This window comes from Ornithorhynchus anatinus, chromosome X5 (genome assembly GCF_004115215.2).
Source record: "Ornithorhynchus anatinus isolate Pmale09 chromosome X5, mOrnAna1.pri.v4, whole genome shotgun sequence".
NCBI lineage: Eukaryota > Metazoa > Chordata > Mammalia > Monotremata > Ornithorhynchidae > Ornithorhynchus > Ornithorhynchus anatinus.
Window position 1 is genome coordinate 3,045,830 of NC_041753.1, and position 17,445 is coordinate 3,063,274.

Sequence of the window (17,445 nt, forward strand, 5' to 3'; positions counted from 1 at the left end):
GGAGGACAATCGGGGAGAAGGAGGGAAGAAGAGAGAGGAGGAGAGAGGGAGGAGGGGGAGGAGGAGGGGGAGGAGAGCGGGGGCGGGGGGACAAGGTTGTCCCCCTGACCGTTAGGCCGGGCCTGTGTTGTCCTGAGGCTGGAGTTGAAAGAAGCCGGGGTTGCAGGTGTGTCCGGGGGCAGCGACGGGACCACCCAATGTGGTGGGCGTTAAGGGCTGACCGCACTGAGCCCCTGTCCCGGGGAGGCCCGGGGGTGAGGTGGGGACTGATCTCTGGAATGTGGGACCCCCGGCCCGCCCCCGCCCCCCCCCCAAGAGTGAAAGAATCCTACACGACCCTGGCGGAGGGGAGTCAGGATCAAGACTCTATTGGTGAAGGATTTGGGGGATGGACACGGGGGGGGGGGGGTTCGGGGTCGGGGGGGGGGGGGAAGGGTCGCCTCAGCGCAGCAGGGAGGGCAGGGTTATGGCTTTGCGCTCCACTTCCACGCAGTATTTCTCCGGGAGGCCAGCCGCCCTGCGGAACCAAGACAAAAGAGTCCATTATGCACTAGTGGCCAGAACACGAGACTGGGAGTCAGGAGGACCAGGCTTCTCCCGACGCTGCCACTTGTCTGCTATGGGACCTTGGGCGAGTCACTTCACCCCCCGAGACTTCAGTTTCCTCCCCTTTAAAATGGGGATTGAGACTGGGACCCCTATGTAAGGGCCCGGATTGTATTCAACCCGATTATCTTGTAGCTACCCCAGTGCTTAGTACAGTGACCGGCACCAAGTAAGTGTTTAACCAATATCACAATTATTATTATTACTATTATTAATAGACTGTGAGCTCACTGTGGGCAGGGATTGTCACTCTTTATTGCTTTATTGTACTTTCTCAAGCTCTTAGTATAGTGCTCTGCACCCAGTAAGGGCTCAGTAAATATGACCGAATGAATAAGTGAATGAATATTATAAAAGAGTGCGAACCCCACTCGGGATAGGGATTGTGTCCATCCTGATTAACTTGCATCTACCCCAGAGCTTAGAACAGTGCCGGGCACACAGTAAGCGCTTAACTTGCATTATTATTATCATTATTCTTATTATTAGAGGGGAAGCCCCCTGCGGACGGGGCGCAGAGTGCCCTCACCTCAGCTCTTCCAGCTTCTTCCGCTTGAGGGCATTCATGCGTTCCCGCCTCTGGGCCGCCTCCTCCTGGAGCCGCCTTCCCTCCTCGAAGGTGGCGGTGCGCTCCTGCACCTGCTGCTGCTGGTGTTCCCGCACCTGGTGCCGCAGCTCCTCCGCATGGGCCCGCCGCAACGCCGCCCGCTGCTCTGCCTCCTTCCGCTCCTTCTCTATCTGCAGCCTTTGGGCCCTGGGGAGGCGGGCCACGGAGAAGGTGCTGGGCTCCGTGGGCCGCCGAGGAGGCATTCGGGGCTTTCCCCGACTCTCGCCCCACACCCAGACTGCTTTGGGCATGTGCTTATGTGTGGATTATCCACGGTGTGGATTACCCGTGGGTTTGGGTTATAGTCTGTTGTGGGCACGGATTGTCTCTCTTTATTGTTGTATTACAGTTTCCAAATGCTTAGTACAGTGCTCTGCACAAAGTATGTGCTCAATAAATACGAATGAATGAATGAAATCCATTAGTTTGGATTAACCACGCAGCCCAGTGCCTGGTGGTTCGTTCTTCCTTTTCTCGCTCTCCCTCTGTATGTGTGTGTGTGTGTGCGTATCTCCCCCTTTTCCCCCTAGTATTATGGGCAGCAGAAAGTGAGTTAGGAGGCTGTGGGGCAGAGCTCCCAGGGGGTCTGGGGCCCTGATTCCTTGCAGTCGGTTAGATCTGGACAAATCTGAGCTCATCCCCCCACCCCTTCCCTGCAGGGTGGGCCTCCCGCCGTCTCCTGGCCCTGGGAGTGTGGCTCTGGGAAGGTCGCCCCGGGCAGGGAGGCCTAGGGAGGAGGGAAGGAGGTCCCGCGGAAGGCTGGGGTCCGTGACCTACCCCAGGACCCGCTCGAACTCGTCGCGGTCCCTCTGCACCTGCACGGCCAGGGCATGCTCCTTGTGGGCCACCTGCTCCAGCCGGCTGCGCTGCAGTTGCGCGTTGGCCTCCACCTTGCGTTTAGCCTCCTCCACCTCCTTCTGGCGCCACGCACGCTCCGCCATCTCCTGGATGTGCCGGGCCCGTACGGCATCCTGGGGAGGGGGCAGCCGGGGGCGTCACCGGGATGGAGGGGCACGGGGAGGCAATGGGGGTTCGGCAGGGGGCATCAGAAGGGTGGCCTCAGAACTGGGTGGATGGGGGGACTGGAAGCAGAAGGTGTGTGGGGGGTGTCGAGAGGGAAGGGGAAACTGGATGGGGCGGAGCACTCCGCACAGAGTAAGGGCTTGATAAATAATGATATTATTATTATGGAATTTCTTAAATGCTATGTACTATGTACCGAGCACTGCTCTAAGCGCTGGGGTAGCTACAACATAATCAGGTTGTCCCACCTGGAGCTCACAGTCTTAATCCCCATTTTACAGATGAGGGAACTGAGGCACAGAGAAGTTAAGTGACTTGCACAAGTTCACACAGCCGACAAGTGGTGGAGGCGGGATTAGAACCCACGACCTCTATCTCCCAACCCTTTGTTCTTTCCACTGAGCCACACTGCTCCTCAATACCATCGGTAGGTTGATTGCCCCACTGCAGATGGGGGCTGAGGAGCAGGGGGAAGAAGAAGAGGGAGGGAGGAGGGAAAGGGGAGGAGGGCAGACAGAGACCTGTTCTGCTTGAGTGTCCTGAGCCTTCTCCTGCAGCGCCAGGAGCCGCGCTGTCTCCATCTCCTTCTCCTTCCGGATCCTCGCCTGCTCTGCCTCGAATTCTATTTCTCGGGCCTGGGAGCGAGAGGGGGAGGTGAAGGGGGGCTGACCGGCCTGCTCCGGTCCCTAGCCCCCGGATGATTCTCCCACCGCCTCCTCCCCCTGGGGACTGGAAGCTCCCTGCGGGCCGGGGCTGGCCCTTCCAACTCTTCTGAAGCAGCGTGACCCAGTGGAAAGAGTCCGGGACTGGGACTCAGGGCACCTATTGCTGAATTGTACTTACCAAGTGCTTAGTACAGTGCTTTGCACACAGCAAGTGCTCAATAAATACGATTGAATGAATGAATGGCTCTGCCACCTGCCAGCTGTGGGACCTCGGGCAAGCCACTTTACTTCTCTGGGCCTCAATTTCAACTGCTAAATGGGGATTCAGTACCTCCTACTTGGACTGTGGGGCAGGGACTGTGTCCAGCCTGATTATCTACCCCAACGCTTAGAACAGTGTCTCACAACATAGTAAGTGCTTAACAAATATAATAACAACGATAATAATAATACACTCCTCTCCCCAGGCCTCAGCACAGTCGCTTCTGATGGGGTCAAAGGGCCAGGCTGGGGCTGGATGTCGACGAGCGGGGATGTAGGGGCCCGGTGGGTCCACCCGGCGGGCGCCCACCATCTTCTTCTGGGTGTACTCCAGGGCCCGCTGGTCGGCCAGCCGCTCCTGCTCCCGGATCTCCTCTTGCCGCTGCCGGTTGGCCTCGTTGCAGTGCATGATCTCGGTCTGGATCCTCACCTGCTCCACCCTGCGACGCTCCAGGTCCTGCAGGGGGTGGCGGGGGGGGGGGGTGGGGGCGCGGCGGGCACAGAGGCCCCGGCAGAGACAACGTGACAGCCGGGCGGCGGGGGGATGGCGGAGGCACAGTTAGAGAAAGACAGCAGCGGGGACAGAGACACCATCAGACAGAGACAGCGTGATGGTGGGGTGGCAGAGACACAGAAACAGAGACAGTAGCAGAGACAGAGACACCAGAGAGCAACGGGGACAGAGACCCCGTCAGAGGCAGAGAGACAGCGGTGGGAACAAAGACCCCAGAGGCAGAGCGACACTGCAGAGACAGACACCCCAGAGACAGAGATATCACGGGGACAGAGATACCAAGACAGAGAGCGAGGGGGACACAGACCCCATCAGACTGAGGCAGAAAGGCAGCGGCAAGGACAGAGACCCCGTCGGACAGAGAGACTGCTGCGGGGACAGAGACCCTGTCAGACAACGGGGGTGGGGGGAGAAGGACTGGACTCGGGGAATTAATTCGTATGGCCCCCGCCCCGGCCCCGGCCCCCTCCCATGGCCCTGGCCATCCCAGACCCTGGGTCCTCGGGCCCCGGTGGGCGCACCCGCATGTCCTCCTCCTGCAGCTGGTCCAGGTACCGGAGGACCCTCTGCGTCTCCTGCTCCCGCTGCTCGTTCTGCAGCGACCGCTCCTCCGAGTTCTTCTCTATCTGCTCCACGATCAGCCGCTGCCCGCTGCCCAACGGCCGGGACCGGCGACTCAGGCCCGGCCCGGGACCCCCACCCCCAACTTCCTCCCCGCCGAAAGTCTCCCCCACCCCCTACCCACCCCATCTGACCCAGGGTCACGGGGGCGATGATTTGGGGGTCCTGGGTTACATCCCGGGGGGGGGGGGTTAGGGGGCCTGGGGAAAGGGACTGATTCATCAGGGGCCAGTTTGGTGAGGGAGACCACCTCCCCACCGCAAACACACACACGCACACACACTGTGCTGAAAGCTGCGGAAGGGACAGCGCGAGGTGAAGACACCTTCCGCACACAAGGAGCTGCTAGTCTGATGGGGGAGACTGGAGACACAAACACACACACACACACACAAACACACACGTGCGGGAGACGGAAAGTGACACTGAAGATTTGCCGGGAGGGTCTGCCGCATTTGTGGAGGGGTAAATCTCAGAAGACTCCCTGGAGGAGGTGGCTCTCGGGAGAATTTTCAGGAGGGGAGGATGGTGCTTTGCCCAGGAGGATGGAGAAGGGCATGGCAGACTGGGATAATTGGCCCGTGGGTTGGTTGGGCGGAGCAGAGAGTGCCCGGGGGTAGGAGTGGTGGGGTGGGGGTGGAGGTGGGGGAGGTAGAGGTTGGGGCGGGCCCATTTACCGGATTTGCTCCTCCTTCTTCCTCCTGTCCAGATCATCCTGCCGCTGCATGGCTTTCTGCCGCTCCACCTCCATCATCTGGTCCAGACGCTTCTCCTCCGCGTCCATCTCCTTGCCGATTTGCTGCTTCTCTAGGATCTGGGCATCGCGGATAGCGTGGCACTTGGCGTTCAGGATGATCTAGGGGGACGGAGGGAGGAGGGAAGGATGGGAGGAATGGGGTGAGGTTTAGGCTCTGCCTTGGATGCCGCCGGAGGGGAAGGACAGGACAGGAAGGCCGGACTGTCTCCCCCACTCTAGACTCTGAGCTCGTGGTGGGCAGGGATGTCTCTGCCTATTATTGTATTGTGCTTTCCCAAACGCTTAGTACAGTATTCTGCACTCTGTAAACGCTCAATAAATACGATTAAAATGAATGATGATTTGCTCTCTGCTGGTCATAGGACCCTACAGCCCCCCCGAGGTCGGGGGGAGAGAGCATAGTCTTTGCCCTCTGCTACTAGGGCTTTGGGGAGGGGGAAGAAGGCAGTCAATCAGTCATTTGTATTTATTGAGCACTTACTGTGCGCTTGGGAGAGGACAATAGATATAACTCTCCCACTCCCTTCTGTGTCGCCCTGACTTCATCCCTTTGCTCCTCCCCCCTCCCAGCCCCACTGCCCTTATGTCCATATCAATAATTTTATTTAATTGTATTGATGTCTGTCTCCCGCCCCCACCTCCCCAGACTGTAAGCTCTCTTTGGACAGGGAATGTCACCGTTTTTGTTCATTCATTCAACCGTATTTATTAAGTGCTTACTGTGTGCAGAGCACTCTACTAAGCGCTCGTATTGTACTTTCCCAAGCTCTTAGTACAGTGCTCGTCACACGATAAGTGCTCAATAAGTACGATTAAATGAAATGAATGAATGAACAGAGTTGGGAGACACGTCCCCTGCCCACGACGAGCATACATTAATAGAAATAAATGAGGGATAGGGACGTGAGTGCTGTGGGGTTGAGCGTGGGAGCAAAACTGAGTAAAAGGGCGACGCAGAAGGGAGTGGGAGAAGAGATGAGGGCTTAGTCAAGGAGGAGGCGATGGGCCTTCAATAAGGCTCTGAAGATGAAAGTCCTTGTCTGCCTGATAAGAAGGGGTCCCTCCCACCCGGCTCCAGGGACCCAGGTCCCTTCGCGGGAGCAGCAGGGATGGGGGGAGGTGGAGAAGGGTTCAACGTCTCAGAAGGAGGAAGAGTGACAATCCGACCACTGTTTTACACGTGGGGCAAACGGAGGCCCCGATGGGGGGTAAGTGACGTCCCCAAGGTTCCACAGCAGGCCAGAAGCACAGCTGGGATTAGAACCCAGACCTCCCGACTCCTAGCCCCAGGCTCTTTCCCGTGGGCCATGCTCCTTCTTCGGGGACCCCCACCCCACACATAAAACCCACAACCCCGGGGCACGTGGTTCATCCCGAGCTCATCCACCTGGTCCAGGTGCTCTCTGAGGCCCCGCCCCCCGGGCAACACCTGGTTCATTTTAAGTTAATCTTCCCTGACCAGGTGTATCTGAGACTCCACCCCACACCCCCGAACACCTGGTTCATCTGGAGCTTGGCCTCCTCGGCCGGGTGCAGTGTGCGGTCCCGGCCCCCGCCCGGGCACCTTGTTCATCTCTTTGAGCTCATCCTCTTGGTCCAGGTGCAGCTTTCGGGCCCGCTCCAGGAGGTTGTGGGCCTGCTTCCTGGCCGCCTCCTCCAGGTCGCTGAGTCTCTCGTTCTTCCTCCGCCTCACGTCGTTTTGCTTCATCGCCTGCTTGCGCTGCGCCATCCCCACCTGCGGCAAAAGAGGGGGGGCGGGGCTCTCTCAGAGGGACCCGCCCTCACAGCCCAGGCCGACCGATGGGGGGCTGTCCCCTACCGGCCCCCTCCATCCACGCCAGGCCTCTGGTTCCACCATTCATTCATTATTAAGCGCTTACTCTGTGCAGAGCACTATACTAAGCTCTTGGGAAAGTACAGTACCAGCAATAAACAGTGACAATTCCCTTCATTTCCCTTCCCACGACCCCCCTGCGGGGATGCAGGGGACGCCCGGATCTCTCTTGTGCGGGGTGGGGAGGGAGGGGGAATCACCCTCTCTCTTCCCAATCGATCAATCAGTGTACTAAGTGATCGGGTGGATACAAGCAAATCAGGTTGGACACAGGCCCTGTCCTATTTGGGGCTCCCAATCTCCATCCCCATTTTACAGATGAGGTAACCTGAGGGACAGAGATTTGAAAGTGACTTGCCCAAAGTCACACAGCAGGCAAGTGGTGGAGCTGGGATAAGAACCCATGACCTTCTGACTCCCAGGCCTGGGCTCTATCCACTAGGCCATGCTGCTTCAATGACCCCTGTTCACCTCCCTTTCTATGCCCCCTCCCACCCTCAGTCTGCAGGGATTCACAGATTCATTCATCCAATTGCATTTATTGAGCACTTACTGTGTGCAGAGGACTGTACTAAGCGCTTGGAAAGTACAATTTGGCAACATATAGAGACAATCTTGTGGGGGTTCCTCTCTTCATGTACTGTCCTCCCTAGAACCTTCCCCCTCCCCTCTACCACGACAACCATCAGCAGCTGGGTTGTGGGAGGGGTGGGGGGGGCGGCAGAAGAGGTTACCAATATTTTGTCCTTCTCGGCCTTGTAGGCCTGGAATCCAGCTTCCTTCTCCTCTTTGGTCAGGACTCGGGCCGACGACTGGATCCGCTGGAAGTCCTCGGGGCTGATGATGAGAGACTCTCCGGAGGGATCCTCCACCGGGACCCTTCATGGAGGGAGGGGAAGGGGCAGACCAGAGGAGAGGGAGGGAGAAAAAGAGAGAGAGAGGTCCCCGGCACATCAGAGAAGGAGAGAGGCAGCACAAGACAGAATCAGACCGGGCAAGGGAGAGAGAGCCAGAGAAATCAATGAGATGCTACCTGTCCCCTCCCTCTTTGCTTCTGAGACCAGGCAAGAGAAACGAAGAGAGAAGAAGGGGCAGGAGACACACATTGAGAAAATCACTGAGAGACGCAGTGGGAGAGTCAGAAAGAGAATGACAGAGACAGAGCCTGGGAGAGCCAGAATCAGAGACTGAGAGAGTCCCAGAGATAGAAAGAGAATCAGAGACACCAAGAGGAAAGTCAGAGAGAATCAAAGACACTGGTAGAGACAGAGAAAGACAGAGAGACTAGGAGAAATGGCGAGAGTGAGAGAGACAAAAAGATAATCAGAGACAATGAGAAAGATAGAGACAGAGTCAGAGCAGTGGAGATGGAGAAAAAGAGAATCAAATGAGTGACAGAAAGAGACACAGAGTCAGGGAGAATAAAAGACTCTGGGGGGAGACAGAAACAGTCAGAGAGAATCAGAGACCACAAAATTGAGAGAGACAAAGACAAAGATATACAGAGACAGCAAGAGAGACAGAGGCAGAGGCTGTAACACCATGAGAGAAACAAAGAATGAATCAGAGACACTGGTGGAGAGATAGAGACAAATGAAATTAAAGAAAATGAGACAGAGACAGAATTAGAGATGATAGAGACAGGAAATCAGAGACCCTGGGAGAGCTATTCAGAGATGAAAATGGAGACAGTGAGAGAGTCAAAGAGAAAGAATCAGAGACACTGAGAAAGACAGAGACAAACAGAATCAGAGCAGCGGAGATCCAGAAGCAGAGAGAATCAGTAATGCAAAGATAGGGGAGAGAGAATCAGAGCAGCAGAGAGAATCCGAGCAGCAGAGACAAGCAAGGAGAGCCAGAATGAGTGCCCCCCAACTCACCCCAACCTTTCCCAATTACATGAGCTTCCATGTCTCGTGACCCCGTGGCTCAGGCCCACCCACTCAACTTTGCCAACAAGGCAGGGTGACCACAGTGGGGGCCCAGCTAAACCCCAGAGGTCCCCGGGCAGATTGGGGCTGGGGTCCGGATGCCAGGCCCGTGTGTCTGGCTGGGGGGAGGAGAGGGGACGCCCCCCCATGTCTGGGGGTCCATTTCTGATGCCCCAAGGAATTCCGGGTGGCCATCCGGCTGGGGGACCCCTCTCCACCTGCTCGCTCAGGGGACCGGCCAGGGGCAGGTGGTGGGGGCGGGGGAGGGGAGGGGCGCGAATCGACCCTGGGGGGCTGTGACCCGGCCAAGTCAAGCCTCTCCCAGTCCACCCTACCCACCCCCGCCACCCTCCACCCTGCTCCCCCACCTCTCCTCCCACCAACCCAGCCTCCCACAGCCCAGCCAGGCGCCCCCCGACCCCCGGGGGGGTCGGAGCACGGACCCCCCCCTTAATTAAGGCCCCAGACCCCCAGAGGCGGCTCGGACTCCCAGCCCTGCCGCCCCACGCGCCCAGCACCCCACACTTAATTATTGGGGTTACGAGCCGGGGGCCGGAACATTAAAGCCAGGGTGGGGGGGAAGACCGGGGGCCGGAAGTGACCAGAGCCTCGTAAAAGCGGGGTGCCAGGGTTGGGGAAGGGGGTATTTGGGTCCCGGCCAGGACGGGGCGGTTCGCAGCTGGACGCGGTCTCGGAGGACCCAGGGGCTCACAGCGCTGGGCAACAGCAGGGCCGGAGGCCAGAGACGGAGAAGAGAGACAAGGGATGGAATAAGAGAGGCAAGAGATAGAAAGAAATGAGAGCCAAGAGACAGAGGAAAGAGAGATGGAGAAAGAGAGAAGAGAAGAGAGCAAGAGCCAGAGAGAAGAGAGATGAAGGACAAGACTGGCGAGGGCAGGAAAGAGAGACAGAAGAGGAAAGGGGTAGAGCATAGACAAGAGGCAGAAACAGAGAGAAGAGAGACAGAGAGAGAAAGAAACAAGAGATGGAGAGAGACCAGAGACAGACAGAGGTCAGGAACAGGAAAGAGACACGGGCTCGCGCTGTGTGTGTGTGTTTGGCGGGGGAGGCGCCGGCCAGCCCGAAGCAGTGTGGCTTGGTGGATAGAGCACGGACCTAGGAGTCAGGAGGACCTAGGTTCTAATCCCAGCTCTGCCACGTGTCTGCTGTGTGACCTTGGGCAAGTCACTTCACTTTTCTGGGCCTAGTTACCTCCTCTGTAAAATGGGATAAAAGTGCAAGCCCCATATGGAACAGTGACTATGACTAACTTGTATCTACCCCAGCTGTTAGAACAGTGTTTGGCACACAGTGAGCCCAGAACAAGTACCATTATTATTATTGTTAAGAGAGAGGCAGAGAGGAGAGGCAAGAGACAGAAACAGAATGACAAAGGCAGAAAAAAAGAGAGAGCAGAGATAGAAGCCGAGAAGAGAGAAGAAGGAGAGAGCCGGGCGAGGGTCTCCCTGCGAGACAGGGGGCCGGGAGAACGGCCGGCTACTCACACGAGGTCTCGAATCAGGTCCCGGGTGATGAGCCGGATTTTGTCCTGTTTGTGACCCCAGCCCAGGGCGGAGGTCGTCTTGCGTGTGGTCCGCTGGTCTTTCAGGAGCACGATGGGGCTGCGAGCGCGGGACCGGGGGATGGGCTACGGTGACACAAAGAAGGGGGGCGTAGGAGTCGGGGGATGGGGGGCACCCCTGGCTCCATCCCGGGCCTCCACGGTGAGGGAGGGGGACAGTCTGCCCCGGGCTTTAAAACTAACGACCCGGGTCCCCGCGGGAAGTGGCTCGGTGTTGGGAGGCGGGGGAGGGGAGATCGAGCCTGAAGCAAGAGGGAAACAGATTAGACCTGTGGGAGGCTCCTCCGGCCCGGAGGCAGGGGACTGGCCGGACAGGGTTTCGGGAGGCGGAGGAGGTGCGGTGCTGCCCCCTGGTGCCCGAACGGGGCGCAGGCCCAGCCGACGTGAGACTCGTCTGCCCCCTACTGGCCGGAAAGCTCTGCATGGGGGGTTGCTTTATATAGTTTTTAATAATAATTGTGATATTTATTATTATTAATAATAATGATGATAATAACCGTATCTGTTAAGCGCTTACTATGTGCTAGAAACTATAGTAATTATACTAATTATATCCTATACTAATAGCATCTGCTATTATACTAATTATTACTAACTAGGCACTATACTTATAATTATATATGTGCGAGGCATTATACTAAGCACTGGGTGGATACAAGCAAATCGGGTTGGACACAGTCTCTGCCCCATGTTAAGCGCTTACTATGTGCCAGGCACTGTTCTAAGCACTGGGGTAGATACAAGATAATCAGACTGGACACCTGATGATAATAATAATTATTGTTATTATTATGACACAGTTCCTGTCCCACATAGGGCTTACTGTCTTAATCCTCATTTTAGAGATGAGGAAATTGAGGCACAGAGAAGTGAGTGATTCACCCAAAGTCAGACAGCAGGCAAGAGGCAGAGCTGGGAGTAGAACCGAGGTCTTTCTAACTCCCAGGCCCATGCTCCATCCACTAAGCCACGCTGCTTCGCGGGTAGGTCACACTGCTTTGTTAAACCCCTGCTATGTAATAGGCACCATACCATGGGCTGAGGTAGGTGCAAGATAATTAGATTGGACACAATCCATGACCCATATGGGGCTCACAGTTTTAATCCCCATTTTATGGATGAGGGAATTTAGGCCCAGAGAAGTGACTGGCCAAGGTCCCACAGCAATCAAGGGGTGGAGAGGAATTAGAACTCAGGTCCTCTGGGTCCCAGGCCTGTGTTCTATCCACTAGGCCACGACGCTTCTCCTTTTGGCTTTCTGCAACCTACTGGCCTGGTAGGGGTGGGGAGGAGGCGGAGACAAGAAGTTGGTAAGGACTAGAGGAGAAGGGGTGAGATTCTGCCACGGGGTTGGGGGTTACCTCAGCACCCCCAAAGAGGGTCTCATCCACTTCGGAGCTCACGGCCTTGGTGCGGTAGCGGGTGCGGGTCTTGGACCCCGAGGAGGCGCTGGAACCGGAGCTGGGTGCTCCCGACATCCTAGACTGAGGGGGAGGAGGGGAGATAGAAGGTGGGTGAGGGGCAGAGAGGGGGGTTCACTTTCAGAGAGGGTGAGGGTGAAGCTCACCCCACTTCTACAACCCAGCCTACATACTTCGCTTCTCTCGTGTTAACCTTCTCACTGTGCCCCAATCTCGCCTGTCTCACAGCTGACTCTGGCTCATGTCCTGCCTCTGACCTGGAACGTCCTCCCTCCTCAAATCCAACAGACAATTCCTCTGCCCCCCTTCAAAGCCTTATTGAAGACACATCTCCTCCAAGAGGCCTTCCCAGACTAAGCCCCACTTTTCCCCATCTCCCACTCTCTCCTGCGTCACCCTGACTTGCTCCCTTTGCCTTCCCCCGGCTCCCCCACGAGCATTTATGTATATATCTGTAATTTTATTTATTTGGACTGATGTCTGCCTCCCCGCCCAGACTATAAGCTCATTATGGGCAGGGAACGTGTCTGTTTATGAGCAGGGTGGCTTAGTTGGAAAAAGCTCCGGCTTGGGAGTCAGAGGTTGTGGGTTCTAATCCCGGATCCGCCACAGGTCAGCCGAGTGACTCTGGGCAAGTAGCTTAACTTCTAGGTGTCTCAGTTCCCTCATCTTCAAAACGGGGATTAAGACTGTAAGCCCCACGTGGGACAACCTGATTACCTTGTATCTACCCCAGAGTTTAGAACAGTGATTGGCACATAGTAAGTGCTTAACAAATAACATCATTATTACAATTATTATTGTTGTTGTTGGTTTGTACTTTCCCAAGGGCTTAGTACAGTGCTCTGCACAAGTCAGCTGTGTGACTTTGGGCAAGTCATTGAACTTCTCTGGGCCTCAGTTACCTCATCTGTAAAATGGGGATTAAGATGGGGACCCCATGTGGGACAACCTGATCACTTTGTATCCCCCCAGCGCTTAGAATAGTGCTCGGCAGATAGTAAGCGCTTAACAAGTACCACCATTATTATTATTAAGCGTTTAATAAATAAGAATGAATGAATGGATGGATGGATGAATGAATGAATGAAGCCCGCCGCCAACAACGCGGCTCCCAGGACAGTGCTCGTCCCCACCACGAGGGGGCGTCGTGGCTGCTCCCGACCCGAAGTGTGCATTGCTTAAGGTCTAGGCCCCGAACCGCCCATTCATTCATTCATTCAATCATATTTATTGAGCGCTTACTGTGTGCAGAGCACTGTATTAAGCGCTTGGGACGTACAATTCGGCAACAGATAGAGACAATCCCTGCCCGACAACGGGCTCACGGTCTAAAAGGGGGTGACTGACAGCAAAACAAAACATTTAGGGTCTCATTATCTGGGGGTCGGGGGGGGGCGGGGGACCCCGAAATGACCTCCGGAAACACTCCGGGATCAGGGGCGATCCCGGAGACCCCGCAGGAAAATGGGGGAAGGTGCGGCCCGAGATAACCTAATTTGGGGAAACGCTTGGAAGAAGAAAGTGGGCGGTGACTTCTTGGTCCGGACAGGTTGCCGGGGACACCGGGAGTAAACTACTGGGAACTGGGATCAGGGCAAACCCGGGGGTAAAGGTCAGGCCCAGCTCTCCCTCTCCCCTCCCCCTTCCATGCTGATGCTCCGGGCAGCCCTAATAATTGTGGTATTTGTTAAGCGCTTACTTTGTGCCAGACACTCCACTCTGCTCTGGGGTGGATCCAATGTGAATCGGGTAGGACACGGTCCCTGTCCCACATGGAGCTCACACTAGACCCTCTAGACTTGTAAACACATAGTGGGCAGGGAATGTCTGCTAATACTGTTGTACTGTACTCTCCCGAGTCATTCATTCCTCTCCCCTTTTTTCTCCCATCCTTAAGCTCCCTCTAGACTGTAAACTCATTGTGGGCAGGGTATGTCTGTAAATATTGTTGTCTTGTACTCTCCCAAGTGCTTAGGGTAGTACTCTGCACATCATAAATGCTCAATAAATTCGATTGATTCATTCGTTCATTCATTCCCTGCTTCTCTTTTCTCCCATCTGTAAACTTCAGTCCCTCTAGACAGTAAACTCACTGTGGACAGGGAACGTGTCTGCTCTCTCATATTATGCTCTCCCAAGGCCTTAGTACAGTGTTTCCTGACATAGTAAGCACTCAATAAATATCACTGAATGAATTGATCGATTGATCTTTAATGGTACTTGCTAAGCATGTACTATGTGTCAAATGCTATTCTAAGCTCTGGGGTAAGTACAAGTTAATTAGGTCAGACACAGTCCCCGTCCTGCATGGGCTCACAGTCTAAGTAGGAGAGAGAAGAGTTATTCCCATTTTCAATTGAAGAAACTGAGGCACAAGTCATATGGCAAGTAATGGGCAGAGAAGAATTAGAAACCAGGTTCCACTGACTCCCAGGACTGTTCTTTCTCCACTAGACCCTGCTTCTTCTCTGATTGATTGATAAACCCCGGTGGGGCAGAGCCCGTGGGGAGGATCTGTTGGGGTTGGAGGGGAGGGGGCCTGGCTGGATCGGAAGGAAAAACCCTTGGTTCCAGGTGGCCTCCCGTGGGCCTGGCCGGTCTGAGCTGGAGCGGCCGGGTGTGCGGTTTCCATGATGTCACCGCAACACCTGTCGGCCGATCCAAGACAAAGGCCAAGACAAAGGCCGGTCCTTCCCACCCTTCCCGGCCTCCTCCTCCCTCCCCTTCCCCAGCATCTCTCCCCCAGGGATCTGATTTCCTCTGGATCTCCGGGAGCTGCCCTTCACCCCCTCCACTATAGGCGTATCCCATTCCCCCTCAGGAGAAAGGGGCTGTGACCTGCCCTTGGGGGTCGGGGGTCACTGACACTGTTGTGGGTGGGGTGGCCTGGGATGCGGGTGAGGGAGGGGGACAGGGAGAGCTGGGGAGGGGGCTGTGGGTACAGTCCATCCCGATCACTGCCGAAGCCCAGGCCGGACTCGGGACTTGCCGCTGGCTGCTCCAAGCCACAGGAAGTCCAATACTTCCACGCAACCAATTTCCCCCCCGCCCCTCCCACCCACAGAGCCAGGCCCGTTATCACACTAAATATACCCCACAAGACCCTGCACCTAGGCTCAGGTTCCTTCCTGAGCCCCCCAGATCTGTGTCTCCCAAAGCTCCCCCCCAGTCCCACCAAAGATCTCTCAGACCTTTCTAAACGCCCCCACGACCCCTCTTTCAGGCAAAGTTCATTCCTGTGCCCCCCAGTGCCCTCCAGTCCACCAAGGATGCCTCAGACTTTTCTAGTGCCCACCAAGGCCCCTTCTCTACCCAGGTCCGGGTTCTTTCCTGTGCCCCCTAAATCTGTACCTTAGTGGGATCCCCACTAAAGATCCCTCGGATCCTCCTAGTGCCCCCCAAGACCCTCCAGCACCACCCCCGGGAGCAGCCCCCAACTCGTGTCCTCCACCTCACCTCGAATATTCCCTATGTCCCCCAAACTCCCTCAGCATGCACAGACCATCCCCTTCCATTGCCCCCCTAAAGCAGCCGCCAGTATCCCCCAGACCTCGCAATGCTTCCCCTACTCCTCCAACGCCTGACGCCCCCATGCCCTCCTGACCAGATTCCCAGCCTCGCCCCCTGTAGATACCCACCCAAACCCAGCCCATCCCCCTCTTGCCCCCCCCCAAAAGCCTCACCATCGTCTCAGCTGCCCGGATCTGTTGACCCGTCACCATAGCAATCTAACCCCCCGCCCCTTCCTCTTTCCTCCCCAATCCCGGAAGTGGCGGGCCCTTTTGGCCTCCCCCCTCCCGCCCCCGCAGCCAACGAGACTTGGCTTTGGGCCCGCACCCGTTACTATGGATACCGCCCCCTCCCCAAGGCTGTTCTGATGGTCTGGCCTCCGGGGGTCCCGGGCACAAAGAGACCCAAGGAGGCTGGACCTGTGGCCCCCCCACCATCGCCCCTTCTCCCTCTCCGTGCTGTGCAACCCGGGCTCCTTGCCTGCCCTCTCTGAGCTAGCTGGACCCACTCTCTTGGTGCAGAGAATTGGGGGAGCGCCTGGGGGTGGGGGGGAGAGGAATCCTGTTCTGTGTGTCTGTGGGTGAGGGGTTCTGTCGGCCACAGGACCTTTCCCCCCGGGGGTAGGCGGCAATGGAGGCCCGAGAGGTTTGGAGCGAGGAGGAGGCGGGAAGGGAGGAAAGCGGGAGGAGGGACGGACGGGCTGGACAGAGCCCAGGGGGCGGACCTCGGGGAGGGGAGAGGGTCCCTGGGGGGGCGAGGCAGCTAGTCCCTGGCCGACTGCCCGCCGCGGCCGGCCCGACTCGTCCCCACCCGAGGGAAGGGGAGACTTTAACCCCCTCTTCCCTCCTGCCGGCGAAAAGAGTAGAGAAAATGCACTGTCTTCTCTCCTTCCCGGGCGGAGGGGGGAAACTGAGATAGGGCGCAGGAGCGGCGGCCTGGGCTGGGCGGGACCCAGGAGTCCGCTGTTCTTCCCGCTTGACTGGTGATGACCGCTAGTTCACCCGTTCCCCCCCTCCCCCGCACACCCTGTCCCCTTTCAGCCCCCACACATTTCCTCTTTTCTGCCCCTCCCCCCAAAGTCCAGCGGCCCCCCGTTGGTGGGCGTGGGGGGTGGGGGAGGGCCCTGACCCTGCCTCGGACGCCCTGGGTTCACAGTCAGATGGGTCTCTGCTAAGAGCTCGGTCTCCCCCAATTCCACTCATCGATGACCCTCCAAAAGAGAGGAGGGGGGCAACCTAGGAGGTGGTGGGGGAGTTGTAAGGACAGGACACACCTCCCCCTCCCTCCACCCCTCCCAATTCAGTCCATTGCCCTGCCTCTGGGAAGCCAACTCCTGGCCCCCCATCACACACACACACCACAAGCACAATATTGGGGTCCCCCTTCGTCGGGGCCCACTCCCTTTTTCCCTCTCCACCTCCACCCCTCAACATCTTCCCTTTGCACGAAATTCTCTCTGCGGTCTAACCTCAGTCCCATCAACTGCAAACCACAGAGGGGCAGGAGGGGCGGGGAGGGCCAGGCAGAACTTGCGTGAATGGGGTTTTGGGGGTGGGGAGGTTGGGAAGGGGAGGGTCACGACATTTAAGGAAAGGGAGAGGGGGGCGTCCCACCCCAACCACACCCGGAGTCAAGAAGGGAGGACATGAAATCCCCCTTCCACCCTCCAACATCCACGGATGCTCAGAGGGTGGACGGAAGGGGAAACCGGCGGAGAGATCGTGTCTGCCACGTGTCTCCCACGTGGACTGGGTGGGGCAAGAGGAGGCCACACGCTCAGAAAAGGAAGTGGGCTGAAAGGGAGGGAAGAAGAGAGGCTGCATGATCTAATGGCTAGAGCCCAGCCCTGCGAGTCAGAAAGATCTGGGCCCTACTCCCGACTCCACCACTTGCCCGCTGGGCCACCTTGGGCAAGTCGTTTCACTTCTCTGGGCCTCGGTTATCTGATCTGTAAAATGGGGATGAAGACTGTGAGCCCCATGTGGGACACGGATTGTGTCCAACCTAACTAGCTTCAAATCTACCCCAGTGCTTAGTACGGTGCCTGGCACGTAAGAAGCGATTGACAAGTGCCATTAAAAAAAAAAAAAAAGTGGCCTTTGGAAGCACT

At 56.9% G+C, this 17,445-nt stretch overlaps 1 protein-coding gene across 1 annotated transcript; it reads right to left on the minus strand.

Moving 5' to 3' along the window:
- Nucleotides 1–414: 414 nt before the first annotated feature.
- On the minus strand, nucleotides 415–15,573 carry CFAP45 (cilia and flagella associated protein 45). Its single transcript, XM_029055195.2, has 12 exons — nucleotides 15,509–15,573; nucleotides 11,763–11,885; nucleotides 10,325–10,467; nucleotides 7,623–7,767; nucleotides 6,619–6,789; nucleotides 4,975–5,153; nucleotides 4,198–4,327; nucleotides 3,473–3,619; nucleotides 2,758–2,871; nucleotides 1,991–2,184; nucleotides 1,136–1,360; nucleotides 415–517 (listed from the first exon to the last, which is right to left on the minus strand). The coding sequence occupies exons 1-12, from the start codon at nucleotides 15,545–15,547 to the stop codon at nucleotides 442–444; spliced, it is 1,686 nt and encodes a 561-aa protein (XP_028911028.1). The 5' UTR covers nucleotides 15,548–15,573; the 3' UTR covers nucleotides 415–441.
- Nucleotides 15,574–17,445: the final 1,872 nt, after the last annotated feature.